We start from the raw sequence: 15299 nt of genomic DNA, 5'->3' as shown, positions 1-15299 counted from the left end.
CTTTCTTTGAAATCGATTATTATAAATTTATTTTACATTTACTATTATATAACATTTACATTTACTATATGTTCAACCCCGCACTGCACTGGTGATGTTCGCAACACAACAGAAATTTTTTTTTGTCCGTGAAAATTCTCCTGAAATGTTTAGAAATGCTATTGGCAATCTGAGTAATGGTGTATTATCATGTTTTTGGACACGTTCAGCGCCAGGTCCACATTAAGTTACGCCTTTTTCCTTGGTTTCTGGGGCTGGGGGGCGCTGGGGGGGGTCTGTCCCGCTACACGTCCTCGCGCTACAAGACGCACAATAAGACGACGCGACCACGCAGCGGGGAGCGGGGAGCGGGAACCGGACCGTGTAGCTTTAAATCCCGACCAGGGGCCAAACTTTTCCATCTCACTTCTTTTTTCCTTCTCCTTTCTCCCCGCGAGCGGGTCCTCCCACCTGATTTGCATGGGAGCTCCTCCTCCTCGTCGCACGTCACGAGATTGTGATCTGGCGCTCGCGCGCTGTCAGTTACATTGTCTCGTCTCGTGGCGGAGCGGCGCTTCCGATCTCCTGCGGGATATTTCCTTTCTTCTCTTTGTCGGGACGGAGAGCGGAGCTGCTCTCGTTCCGCCAGCAGAGCAGAGCAGCGCAGAGCAGCGCAGAGCAGCGCATCGAAAGGCCCCCAGAGACCCCGAGCGCCGACGGACCGCTCGTTTTTCTCACTTCTCCTGGAAATAAACTTCAGCGCACAAGAAATTAAATCCCCGCATCCATCCGGTAACTGTTTCCACTTATCAGGCACCTGGATCGTCCGGGAGAGGAGGCGCCCGGGGGGGGGGGGGGACCGGGATCGATCGACCGTTCGGAAGTTGGTGCTCGGACCCCACTGCCCACTGCTGGAGCCCTTTTTGCGCGGACCCGTGCCGTGGCCGCGGCTGCGAAGAAGAGTTAGGGATCCGAACCGGAGGAGTCGCGTCGCGTCGCGTCGCCCCGGGTTACGCCTGGATTGCTGAACTTTTTATGAATCTGTCTCCCCGACCCGTTTTGCACCGAGTCCGCGCCGCGCGTCGCGTGCATGCCGCTCCGCGTGCGCGGGGAGCGCCTCGAACTCATTGAAGAAGAAGGCATCGCTTGGAGTGCACTTTGATTGAAATCCAGCCCCGAAGTCCCGCGTGAAACCGGCCGGTCGGTGTCCCACCGGATCGCCTCTCAGTCTCTCTCCCCGAGCGCGCGGACCAGTCCGGTGCAGTACTGTGTGAGTGAGGTTCGAACCCGAAGCCCGCCCGCCCGCAGCGTGGGCGCGCGCACACGGCAGGGAGGATGACGGTGCTCGCGACTTTGTGGATATACCTCATTTCTGTGTGCATATCAGGTAAGGCGAGTGTAAACGGTGTAAACGATATTTCTTCCTAGTAATAGACTGAGTACGGAAAAAGTGTTCCTACTTGTGTGTGTGTGCGCTACACACACACACACACATATAATATATGTACACACAGAATGCATGTGCATAGAGGGTATAATAAATATGTTTGGGGGAAAAGATATCAATTTTAATTAATAAGAAAAAAAAACACCGTACCCATACTGGAATGTTTAACAGAAATGCAGTAAGTATTTTCTTTTATTGAAGGTTTAAATAGTTTAAAGTATTAGATACCTTCCAGTATATTACAGAACTCAAAGCAGTCCTACATATAAAACTGTATATACAGTATGGACCCTTTGCGAAGAAGTCTTTCTAATGTTTCGAGACACACACACACACACACACACACACAGAGAGAATGGAGTAATAAAGAGTGCCATCATCATATTAACCTTCAGCGCCCCCTTCCATCCACGCTTTATGGATCATAACAAACCCAATCTGTCCATTTGTTAGCAGTTCAGTTTCCCGAGGCTCCCAGGGAAGGGAGTGAGGAGAAGCTGCTCTTGAGTTTCTGCAGGCTCTTCTTCTTTGTGTGTGTGTGTGTGTGTGTGTGTGTGTGTGTGTGTGTGTGTGTGTGAGAGAGAGAGAGAGAGAGAGAGAGAGAGAGAGAGAGAGAGAGAGAGAGAGAGAGAGAGACCAGAGTAGTGTGAGCCTGATATGCGGACCAGATCAGAGGGCGACAGTGGCCTCTTCCATGAATTAGATGGATTTTCACTGGTGGATAGGTGCATAATAATGATGATGATAATAATAATGAGAATAATAACAGTAAAGATGAAGGGATCTAGATGTGGTCGCCGCTCTCGTTGAGGTGAGAGGAAATTGGCTCTGCCATCATGTTCTTCTCTGCAACGCTGATGCTGCCAGATGTCTGATTCGATGTAATCCAGCTGGAACGCACCTGGTTCCAATAAAGGGACTTCACCGAAAAACCGATATCACTTGTAAAATTGGTGGCAACTTTTGCATTTTGCAACGTGTGTGTGCTTTTCTAAACAAGCGCTTGTGTTGATCTGATTCAGCTCACATATCTGTTCAAAATCATAATGCTCCTTAAGCCCATGTCTTATGGCCACATTGAAGCTTTCATGTTTGTGCTTTTTATTCTGAGTCTGGTACTCCAAACCATAAAATGAATAATCTCTACAGTCTTTTTTTTGCCTCACGTGTACTGAGTGTCACTCAAACAGCGCATGCAACAGTTTAGCACCTTCAGCTTTCCATTATTTCTATTCCGTTTTTAACTTTGCAGCCACAGAAGGAATGTAGTTTTACTTCCATATCTTACAGTACTTTTAATATCGATTTTTCATCGTGATTATTCATTTACATATAATATTTACATAAATATCCACTAGTTTACTGGACAGGTGCCAAAGCTTCCCTCTTCGACTCCACGGCTCTGACTCCAAAGCACTGCCCAAAAGTTGCACGTTATTTTGGGGGTTGACTTACCTGCCGAATATAGGCCTAAACCTGTATTACACCTCCAGTTTTTGGGGGTCAACTTATACGCCGGATTGACTTTTACATCAACATATACGGTACATTTAGGCTGAGTTGGGGTGGATACATTTTCACCGACTCTGACTCTAGTTACCCAATAATTGCTTCCGACTCTGACTCCACGACTCCGACCCCACAGCACTGCCCAAAAGTTGCACGTTATTTTGGGGGTTGACTTATACGCCGGATTGACTTTTACGCCAACATATACGGTACATTTAGTTGGAGTGTATTTTTACAGACTCGGTAACCCAATAAATGCTTCCGACTTACACACACAATACTGTCCAAAAGTTGCACCTTATTTTGGGGGTCGACTTATCCGCTGAATATAGGCATAAGTGTCTTCAAATTTTTGGGGGTCAATTTATATGCCGGATCGATTTATATGCCGGCATGTAGGGTAAATTTAGTCAGAGTTCGAGTCGGTAGATATTTTTTCGAACTCCGGTAACCCAATAATTGCTTCCGACTCCGCAGCACTGGCACCAAGAGATGAGTCCGAGATGCGCCGTGAAAAACAAGTCGAAGAATCCAGTACTTATAAAATTAAGTGAAGGATGTGCTCATTGACAGTATAAGAATGTTATTTAGTAAAGCTTCAAACAAACACACAGACACAGATTTATGTCCGGTTGGGGATTGCCTCTGTAAATATACCATCATTACTTCCTGGCTGTCATTTGATGTTTATCCATTCTTACTCCCTTCCTTTTATATTTGGCACAATTCTTTCAAAAGAGACATATTGTGGTTAAAAGACTTGTCAGCCAACGAACTTGACCGTGCTAACATGTAAATCACCGTGAAGATGTTCTGACATCAGTTTTTATTATTTCACGAGTTTTATGATGTAAACAATTAAATGCTTGTTATGCAGCTGGTCACACATGAAGAAGACATTAGAGAAATGTGGCGCTCGGTGACGGGAAGTCGAGCTGAACTTGGACACAACGGCAGACGTGTCAACAGGGACGTGTCGGTAGGGAATTGGAAGTGCAGCACTTGTTTGGCCCTAATGGAAACAGTATAAAGCATAACTTATTTTGGATATTTCATATCTGGCCCGGAGTCATTAAATTCCAAAAGAATTATAGCACCCGTGTAACTGTTACAGTATTAAACTGGATCAAATAACAATGTTAGTTCCATTGCTCACTACGTATGTTCACTCCATGACTACGGACTGAGCTCAGCTTTTTCGTTGGTTGCGAACCTTCGGATGAAACTGAAATCCCTCCTATTCCACTATGAAATAAGACCCTTCTCGCAAGCTCTCTCAGCTGAAATAAGTAAATAAATAAATGACGTAACTCTACACTCAGTGCTTTCTCTTTCATAAGCACATGGCAGAAGGTATAATGTGGGATTCATCATTTTTAATTTGGACATTTGTCCTGCAGACCGCATTACTTGTAAGAGGCGGATTAGGACTTGCAATTTGATGAATAGTATGAAAAATCTGCTCTGCTCTCCCCAGCTTGCCTCCAGCTGCTCTACTCTAATGATCTTTTGGTGGTCACAGTATTTTTGTACGTATATCATCTTCCTTTTTTCTTTTTTAAAAAAGGCTCCAGACTCCACATTATTATTCTATGCTTGAATTCTGCACTGTGAGGTGAAATGATGGACTGAATTCCTCTGTTTATATCAGGATAATTTGACACACTCCAGCAGTTTTGATGATTTTAGGATTGTGACTTGGTTGAACTAAAAATGAGAATAAACTCAAAGTAGTCTCCGCCCACTGTTTGTCGTTGCTTTGTTTTGTTCTTACTATGAATGAACTGACAGGTGGCAACATTTACGTTTATCTGACATTTTTCTCCAATGTGACTTGTGTTAATGTACCCACAATTATTTACCCATATTTATACAGCTGGGTACTTTGACCCGAGCAATTTAGCATAAGTACCTTGCTCAAAGCTACTACAGCTGGAGGTGGGGTTTAAACCTATAACCTTTGGATCTAAAGGTAGTAGTCCTAACCACTGCACTACCAGCTCTCCAAATACAATTTATAACTTTGCAATGTCCATTGCCACAGTTAGCAGTTTACATGTATTTACATTAAACATTGACGTTACCTGAATTACCTGTTTTGGACCTTTGCGTTCTGCAAACCTCGCAAGGAAAGCAGTGACGCAATTGGCTATAATTCTGCTTGCATTTTCCCTTTCTGGCTAATTCCGCATGCGAGCCCCATTTGCATAAATGACCTCATCCTGTGGACTTTGGGATTTGACTGTGCATCCCGTTTAAACAGGCGATATTTGCATGTATGCTATGACTGTTTATTACTGAGAATGTCAGGGTATTATCACCCCTCTTGTGAACACCAAGGCCCACCTGGTTTCACATGAGACTGAAAATATGGACAGTCCACAGCAGCTGCAACAATTACTTCAAATAACAGGAACCCACTCAGTCCAGTTCTATTGCAAAGCTGGTGCTCGACTTTGTATGTTTGTTAATTGTTATTCTTGAGCTGCAGCAAACATGCAAAAAAGAACTGGTTGTTTGGTGTGTTAGATACTGGAATCCAGCAAGGCTGAAGTGGACCCATCTCGCTGACTTCATTTTCAGTGCATCCCTTCACATAGAAATTGATCTTGATGTATGAACACATGATTCGCTCACCTGGTCAAGGACTTGTGGCCATGCATGGTAACAGTCACGTAGACTTCTTGTGTTCTTCACATTTATACTCCTACAGTTTGAAGCAGTTGCCATGAATTCCATTAGCTTTGTTCAGTCCCTAACATGTCAGAACCTGTAGTAGAAAATGCAGTTTGTACAGAGTTTCATTGAAATTAATAGTCCATACATATATGCCAAAGCCATTTTAAATAATAGTGCAGCAATTTCTTCATCTCCGGTTAAACCTCCTGTATTGTGAACTTCAGAACGTGGAGGTGCAGCTTGAATGGTTTTTATTCCACTGGAGCAATTTTAGCCCTCACTGAAATATATGGAGACCTCATTCGTATTTCCTATTCCATGATATTATGTTTTATTTATATCTGTTTAACTTTGAAGCAGTATGTTCTGATGTGCTTTGCTAGTTTTTCTTTTTTTGGTTTTTCTCATTACAAAGCGTATTTTCTGGTGTAAGAAACGGGGCAGATTTGCAGTTTTAAAAAAAAAAAAAAAAAAACTTTACATAAACAACTTGCTATTAACTTTGTGCCTATGGTAGTTAAATGATTTTGTTTGACAATTTTATCCAAAGCAACTTACAATGTTAAATCTTCTTACAATCATTTACTCATTTATACAGCTGGGAAATGCTTTATGCTGGAGTAATTCAGGGTAAGTACCTTGCTCACGGGTACTACAGCCGAGAATGGGATTCAGACCTGTTACCTCCGAGGCCAGTGGCAGCTATAAGCTATGTACCACCCGCTACCATTTTACTAGAGATCTCATTGTATTTATGATTCTTAAATTGATCACTGAAGATACATTGGTAAAATGGTTTATATAATGACTGAGGAGGACAAAAAGAACTTCAAATTTCTTTTTGTTCAGTGAACTTTAGTAGTCTTGAAAGGTGAACACATTATGTCTCACATTTATTACAGAGCCATCGTTAAACATTCCTTACCAAAGTTGATTGTCATTTCTGTGTAGGTGTATTTACTGAATTGTTTCTTTTATGTGTCTTTTTGTTAATTAGTTCTCAGCAGAATATTACAAGGTGTTATGAACTCCAGCAGATGGTAGGTAAACCTCTATGTCACGGACCCCTTTAAGAATTTAATGAGTGCGAAGGACTCCCATAGAAAAATGTCCATATTGAAATTTGGAGAAAATATTGCACTCTGTTTATGTACATTTTTGTTTATTCCTTTAGTAGGCACTTTTTTTTTTCCCCCCAAAGCAACACACTTCTCTGAGAACAATATAAAAAGCACTTTACATCAACAAGAGAGATTTGGATGCTGATACGTGATTCTTGAGTAATTTTTGCACTGAAACCAGATTACCTTCACTACAATTGTGCCAGAGTTAATAATACACATTTTCTGAACCGCTTGTGCCATACGGGGTCGCGGGGAACCGGAGCCTACCCGGCAACACAGGGCGTAAGGCCGGGGGGGGAGGGGACACACCCAGGACGGGACGCCAGTCCGCCGCAAGGCACCCCAAGCGGGACTCGAACCCCAGACCCGCTGGAGAACAGGACCCGGTCCAACCCGCTGCGCCACCGCGCCCCCCATGAGTTAATAATAGCATAGTCATTTTTTTTTTTTTTAATTTTATGTTTAAAAAAAAATATTTAGCTACTTTTATGTTACTTTTAAGTTTTTCAACTGCTGTTTCCAACATGAGCCAGTGCTTTGTGGATCCTAGGTTAAGAGGCCCCGAGTTAGAGGTTTAACATGGTTTTCTCACACCGTGTTGGGCTGGGGCACATTTTGGTATCAGAGCAAACACAATTAAAGTGTCAGCTTTCTGCAGCACTCGAGCAGTTCCTGTTGTCAAAGCAAACAGATGTCAGCTCTTTAGAGGCCAGGTGGCCACCGAGGTGAAGGAAGCAAACGGTCTTCAGATATGGGAGCGGTCAATTGTTTATTGTGTTCAACAGGTGTTGGTGCAGAGGGCTGAAGGGGCCAAGTGGTCTGCTGGATGTGTCAGGATGTCCAGGAAGTGTTTTATTGACTCGACAAGATGCAGCACAGGAAGTTTTCCACTATGGCTGGAAGCACTGCAGTTCCTTTCCATTTTTTAAATGGGCCTCTGAAACCTTTTAGGGGTGATTTAGACTCCAGAAATAGGAACAGGAACGGTCCGAGCAAAGCTGGGCCGGAAGGTCCAACTTTCAGGCTGAGCGTCCATGTGTTTTTGCTCTTTACGCGGAAAACCCGGATTTCCCGACAGTGACAAATTGTGCTCCGTGTTCCAGGGTGCTGTTCTGATGTGCTTAAAGTGCAGAAGTGATTATGCTGTTGTTATAGTTGATGTCTGGAGCGTGAATTCAAATGCGTCCCCCTCCTCCGGTGAGTCACTGTTTATCCTCTGCTGGGGTGATGGATTGAAAGAGTTCCCAAAATGGGAAGGGAGGCCTGCACAAGTAATTAGTATTCAAGGAGAATTCTGGTGCATCTTTAACCATTAAATAGCTGTATGAAATTAAAATTGAACAGGAGGTGCTTAACTGCACATCTTTGCGCGTCTTATTTGGCTACTCTGTTCTGGTTCAATAGATCATTGTGGAACTTTTGCAGAGTAAGACAACCTAGTCCTCCTTTTTCAGCCTGCATATGTATATATAGTACCGATTGAAAAGTATTCACCCCCTTGGATTTTTTCCCCCCATGTTTTAAAAAATTGAACTGCATTGGATTTAATTACTCTTTTTGACACTGATCAACGGACAAATATATTATCTAAGTGAAAACGCATTTTTAGAAATCCAATTTTAATGACTTAAGTATTGCATAAGTATTTGCCCCCTTTACTATTGCACATCTAAATCAGCTGTGGTGCAACAATTTTTTTTTTTATAAATGAAGTCTATTAAGTAGAGATTACATGTGTGAAATTAAGGTATTGCATGCACTTTGAGGATAAACTCACTTGTATCTGGAAGGTCCTACTAGGTCCCACAACTGGTTAGTCAGTTTAAAAACAAAACCACCTCTGGGGGATGCCTTTACATTTAGATTTATTCATTTAGCAGACACTTTTCTCCAAATCGGCATACATCTCGTAGAAAATACAATGTGTTCATTATATTAGCAGAAAGCGATATAGTTGCAGACATGTGATTTTTAAGTACAGTTAGTTTCTCTCACCATATGCACCAGTGTTCATCTAGCTGCATAAAACTTTACCAGAATATCAGCGATTCCTAATCCCCTTCCTAGTAGTTTTTTTCTTTTTTTTTTTTTTTTTTGAGATACATAGAAATATTTGATACATTTGATACATTACAGGAGTAGCTGTGTAAAGGTTTATCCGGGCATGATCTTAAAGTTATACAGCATCAATATTTACACCTTACATGAACTTAAGAGATGTAGGCAAAGCGAGTCTGGAAGAGGTGAGTTTTAAGACCCTTTTTAAATGTGGACAGAGATTCATCAGTTCTGAGTAAGAGGGGGAGGCCGTTCCACCACAACAGAGCCAGAACTGAGAATCTCCGGGCTTTACCGTTCGTAGGTACACATAGGTATACCTTCATAGATAAACACACACATATAAGATTCAATTTTTAATGGGTGACTTTCCTGTAGTGGTGCGTTATGGGTGCTGTGGATAATTTTAGGTCTGCAGATGAAATGTGATTAATTGAACTGCTTCAGCTCATGTCACTGGCAAAAATTTGTTCACCCGACATTTACAACCAGACGTTTCCTTGGTTTTCCACCCTGTGCAGAACATGCAATTTCCCCCGAGGTCCATCTTTCCTCTGCTACATCTCATGCCAAAAGTTCCATAATTTCCTTCAGGAAAGGGCAAAATCGGGTCTTGAATGTCAGGAGGTCTCTCATCGTTTTCACAGCTTCGTTTTTTTTCTTCCCCATTTTCGTTTTCCAGGCTTTCCAGAGGCTTTTTTATGGCTCTATTGTGGTCATACCCTGTGCTCTGTGTATAAACCAGCTTTGACTTGACACCTCTGGAATTCTCGTGCTCAGGAAGTACAACTGTCAGGCATTGATAACCTGTTGCCCAGGTGTGAATTACAAAGAATCATTCCTCTGTTGCCCCCAGCATTACTACGGGTTTATCCTTTACAAACTCAAAGCGCCATGAGCAAGCACTCTTGGAGCCCCATTCCATTTCGAATGAAATGTAATTGCTGAAGTAAGTAAGAAAGAAATCAATAAACAGAATCCAATCTTGCTTGCGCGGTTCTGATTTGGTATTAATCTGATTTAGTGTTTGCTCTATTGGTTTAGAGATTAAATGGTTAAGCTACCCCCCCCCACCCCCACCCCCACCAACCCTGCATTCACGAGAAGCTGAAGCTCTAGAAGCTTTTCTTTCCTCTTGTGCCTTTTCAAAAACCTGATTCTGTCCTTTTAGATCACCCCATTGTGATTCCGAATTTATACCTGAATAGACTTTCTCAGAGAAGAATCTGACTCTAATTCTCAGACTATTCACAGGCTGCTTGTTCCTGATAAAGCCACGAAAACATATATAGCTTAAAAATCTATACTGTCCTCAGGTAGGAGAATGGTGTCAGAATTGATCATTTGAAGAATTTTTTTTGTAGGCTGATGAGGTCACACTGGAGAAAGGGATAAAACAGTGGTCATTTCTCCACTACTATAAATGTAGCAGGTTTCCGATAGCGGTCTACAATTCCCAGAAAGGGCCAGGCAACAACACTGATCTTCTCTTTTTGGAATTTTCTGGAACTGGAACCATCAGAAAAGAAATGGTACCTTTACACACTGTCCTTAGTTTTATAGTGGCCCTGGTCTTGGCCATCTAAATGGAGACTGAGAGAAAATTTCACCTTATAGGAAATGCCAAAAACAAAAATGGGGGTTTGCTTATTAAAAGAAAAATTAAAGTAACCAAGGATAGTTAACCATTTAAAACAACTGTATTTTCAATTTTAACATAAAGTGATGCCACATTATTGAACTAAATGTCATTAATGATGTAACTGGCGACTGCCCATTTCCACATAAATAGGCTGTTCCCAGGTTTATGTTCCTACAACTTTTTCTATTAAAGTTTACAGAAACCAGGACTAACTCTGTTGCATTAAACACCTCTTACTCGAGGTAGTCAACATTTGAACTCCAGTAGAATTAAAGTCTTTGGAAATTGAACAAAATTATAAATTAATTTTGTTGGTACTTAAAAAATTAGTACCTTTCTTGACAACGGAACCTTTGAATTCTTGTGGAATTAGGTTGGAAGTAGCCTTTCAGGCTCTTTTACATTGTTCCAAGGTACATCCAAAGAAGTAGTTGCTTTAAATGTCCTTCTGGTAGCATCCCATCACCAAGACGGTGTTGGTGCCACTCAGTCGACAGAAGAATTCCCTAAAGAGGAGTTGTAGCATCTTTGGCCCTGCTGTTCTTGTAAAGTGCCCATGATTTTGGCATGTTGTAGTGGGACCATATTTCTGAAACCTTTCTGCATCGCTACCTTAAGGATCTGTTGGGCGGACACTGCAGAAAGATTGGTGTTGAGGATAAATGCAAATGAGTGCGCGTGGGTGCTCACAAAATGAAAGGCTGCCGCAAAAATGCAAACGTTGGTTTATTTATGGTCTCTAAAAGGCAGTGTTACTCCTTTTGTGACACCGACCATCAATAAAAAGTGTGATCGTGTGATGTTTTTTCGGTGTTTTCCTAGCAATGACATCTGTGTCTCCACTGCTAATTCAAACTCCACACTTAGCAGAAGGCTCTACAAGTGGAGGAAAGATAAACAGCGATGCAATAAACATCAAAGGATAATTAATATCTTGAACCCTGATGTAATGCAGGGGTGAAAACTAATTACTAAAAACCTAATACATATTTTCCCCTTTAGCGTTCATTTAATGTTTCAAAATTTCATCTAGGAAACCGGTGCAAAAATGGGGGGGTTAACCTTCTATGGCCAAAGGCCACAGCCACTACTGTGAAATGATTTGTGGACCACGGATGTAAAAAATTATAGTAAACATCAAAATGAATCTTAATTGTCTAAACTGATAAAATATTTTATTGCTCTTTATTTAGGATTAACGTGCATTCAAGTGTGTCTTCAACCATTATCATGTGATTTACTGGGAATTATAATCTTTATGGTAGGTATAATTAATACATAAATAATAACTTTACTGATGTCCTTGTGGGCTGCATGTTGGACACACCTGATGTGGGATATGTCTTTGATACTTGCATTGTGGGGAAAATCCTTGCCTAACACTGGCGACGTTGGCGTGGAACTTAGTCGGACAAAAGAATTTGCCTGTCCATTTTGTGTGATTGACAGGCATGTGCATTGCATTGTGGGTGTTAAGAGCATCTGGTTTTTGTGCTTTTTTTAAGCACGACGGCCTCATACGTGGCTCTTCTGGCTGTTGGGGAAGAGAGCCCACATGAACGACCTCTCTTGATCCCCATCTGGGGGCTGAGTCACGAGCTTGAAGATGAGGCAGAGAGCAGTTTGTAGGTGTTTCCACAAAATCGGAAAGGTGGAAATAATGGAAAGATTACCAGAAAGGGAACTCTGGTGTTCTGGCCCCGATTCCTTGCTTTGCCGTGCAGGAACCGAGGCAAACGTATCTAATGCAGCCTTCTATTGATTTGGTGGATTCATGCCTGGCTGAGCTTCTCTGCTCCAATTTTTTCTGTTTCTGACACTCCAAATATGGAATGTCAGCCATCCTTTGAGCTTTTTTTGCAATTTTTCTGTTATCCTATGTGAGGATGTGTGATACAGGGTGTGTGAGTGGTTTGCAGATAGACTCCAAAATGAGTGCGGTACATTAAAATTCCGTCTTGTTCCAGTAACGTTCTATGGCTCTCCACGGACACAGCTGTGCTGATAGTTGTAAATGATGGGTTTTTTCCTCCAACTTAATATCGCTTGACTCGTGCTTCAGTTTTCAGCATTGTCAAACAAAGAAAGGGTACAGTGGTTCATGAGAAGTTAAAATTAAATATATATATTTTTCCTGCTCTGCTTTGATTAAGCAGATATGTTTAAGAAAATATGTCAGCATTTTTCTTGATGTAACTTTTCATTATGTCTTTGGCTTTCATATATGTGGCTGAAATGCGAGTGGTTAATTTATTTAACGAAAAGCAAGCCATTTCCAGAGATGCTGACAGAGTTCATGCATTCGACTTTAGTTATTCTTTCAATGTGTTTTTTACATTTAAAGCATTCTTTTCATTAAAGCAGTAGCTTTTAACTCTGGACATTTAATTTTCACTTTTTACATGCTCTTCCCTGCTTGGAAACTATTCTTGAACTGTATGGCATTTTCTTCATTATAGGAGCATTCACTATAGGAAGATTCTCTTTGCTTTTTCTCTTCCAGTGGAAGAAACTCATCTCAGAAAGATGGGTATCAGTGATACCAGTTGGGGGGGACATAATCTGAGTTGTGGACTTTTAGAAATGTGCATATAGCTGCAGTGGGTGCACATACTGTACATTAAGCTGATGATCTTGAAATGCAGTGTTTGGTTTTCCGGTGCTGTTATGGTTTCCAGTAATCCCTTCTAAGATATGAAAGCCATTCCGTCCTTGATGTTTATGATAGTGTTGCATAGGATTTTTAAAACACTTTCTCTTTCTTGTGGCAAAGCTCTGTGACACATTCCACATGATCTTGGATGGAAGGTTCTGGGGGGGGGCTAGAACTGTGGAAAATAATCTGTATGGAAGACTGCCATTGCTTAACTCACCTCCACCTCCCACTACTCATTCACTTTTCCTGCTCGTTCGTCATTTCCAAATTCAACCAAGGAATTCTTCCAAAAACACCACAGGGGAGCTTAGCTGGCAGCACGTTTAGTGGAAAGTTGAAGGATTGATGGTAAGGAGGTCCGAGAAACACAGTAAAGGCAGTGAGATCAATAGCGGGGCTGCTCTGTGGGCTTGTTCAAGCCCCTGTTGAGATGCTTCTCTTCACCAAGACTTCCAGAAATCCAAAAAGATTGTCAAAAAATGTATTCCCTCCTCACAGATATCGCCCACTCCTATATTGTACACGCCTGTTTGTGACCCCTCACTCCTACACAACTATGAACACTTGAGTAGAAAACAAGTGAGCTGTTCAGAATAGTCCCATCACAATATTTTTAGTCTGAAAAAGGCTTGCAGATATAATTATTGTAGATTATAGCATCGCTTATGAGAGACAGGGGTGTAAGGGACATAAGGGATTGAAAAAAACTTGAATGGAATCCTCAAATCAATCATGAGACTGAGTCTGTAAAGAATGGTGGTTTGGCTATAGGATATTTAACCTAGAAACATTTAGTGTATGGCAAGAACAGTGACAGTCATACTTTCCTGTGTAATAAACAAGATTTGTGGATTTTAAAAAAGGAGGGAAAACAGTTTACGGATGTATTCAATTCAAAATTCTTTTGGTCTGACAACTGCTGGGAGATGCTAAAGAACTGTGAAAGCAACGGTTTGAGACATGGACGACACTAAATCTCAGAGCACTTTTATTAACACAGCTTTCAAAAAGTACCGCGCGTTTTTTGTTACACCGATTTTCCACTAAACTGGTTTAAATGAGCAGAATGAATAACAGCACATGAATAAGTGGTTTGAGCTGCTGCCTCTGGACATGGACATATAAGTTCAAATCCCACATCCTGCTGCAGAACCCTTCATGAAGGTACTAACCCTGAATTAGTACAGTAAAAATAAGTTATTCAGTGTAAGTGGCTTGATCAGGTAAGCTGCTTTGGAGAAAGTGATGGCTAAACAGATAAAATATTTCTAAGTGCCCAATTTCAAGAGCTTATGATTTTTTCTTGATTGCTTTTTGAGGTGAAATAGCAATGGAAAAATGTATGGTGAGTCTCCGGGGGTAGGCAGATTACCCCATTGTGGCTAGGATACGAATTAATATTTTTAAGTAGCCTTTGAAATATTCCTCAACAGAGCTATTTAAGGCTGAAACAGGCAAAGACATTGCATCAGATGGAAAGACTCATTTATTCCCAAAATGAACGAGAACTCGGAATGAGAAAACTCGGCTCTTTTGGTGGGGGAATCCTTAACCCGCGGGGGGTCGCATTACAAGAGTCTGTAGCTTCCAGGGGTTAATCTTTAAAGAAAGCTGTGTGATTTGCCACCGCAGTGGTCATGATCCACTGGAACCTTCGCTGTGTCCCCAACACAAGTTTACAAATGTGGGTCGACGTCTATCAAACGTGACGGGAGTAGAACGGGGCTTTGTTAATGCGTATTTACGGCCCTGCAGCAGAGATGGGCCTCACGTTTCCCTGGCTGCTCCCTCCTGATCATGACCCACTTTCCTCCTCTACTCGATGCTCCCTCTTTAATTGCCGCTGAGCACACTAAGGCCATCTGTTCGGCCCCGGCCTGTCGTCATGGAGATGCCGGGAGGCTTTTCGGATTTACCCGGCGCTGACCAGCCGCTGTAGCTGGAGGTGGGAGGTCACGGTACTGCAGAGTCGGCTTAAATCAAGCAAGGCGCTGTTGCTGTGCTTTGGGAATAGTACCCGCTGGCGGAGGTGGCAGCATTCCTCCACAAACACATCCCACTTCTCTCTGTTTTATTGTTCTTCACATTTTTCACTTGAAACAAAAAATTGTCTTGTACTAGAACGTGAGATCCAGTTTAGTTTATAAAAAAAAAAAAAAAAAAAACAAAAAACATTACTGTTCGTCACTACAAAAGATAGGGAAA

At 41.9% G+C, this 15299-nt stretch overlaps 1 protein-coding gene across 1 annotated transcript in view; it reads left to right on the top strand.

Annotated features, from left to right (window-relative positions):
* Nucleotides 1-500: 500 nt before the first annotated feature.
* LOC108924822 (nectin-1-like) overlaps nucleotides 501-15299 on the top strand; it is a 72534-nt gene continuing 57735 nt past the window's right edge. The window contains exon 1 of the mRNA XM_018736411.2: nucleotides 501-1366. Within this exon, the coding sequence (XP_018591927.1) occupies nucleotides 1315-1366 (52 nt within the window). The 5' untranslated portion in view covers nucleotides 501-1314. The remainder of the gene's footprint in view (nucleotides 1367-15299) is intronic.

Source organism: Scleropages formosus, chromosome 3 (genome assembly GCF_900964775.1).
Source record: "Scleropages formosus chromosome 3, fSclFor1.1, whole genome shotgun sequence".
Taxonomy (NCBI): Eukaryota; Metazoa; Chordata; class Actinopteri; order Osteoglossiformes; family Osteoglossidae; genus Scleropages; species Scleropages formosus.
The sequence above is the reverse complement of the archived record's forward strand: the minus strand, read 5'-3'. Positions and strand labels throughout refer to the sequence as shown.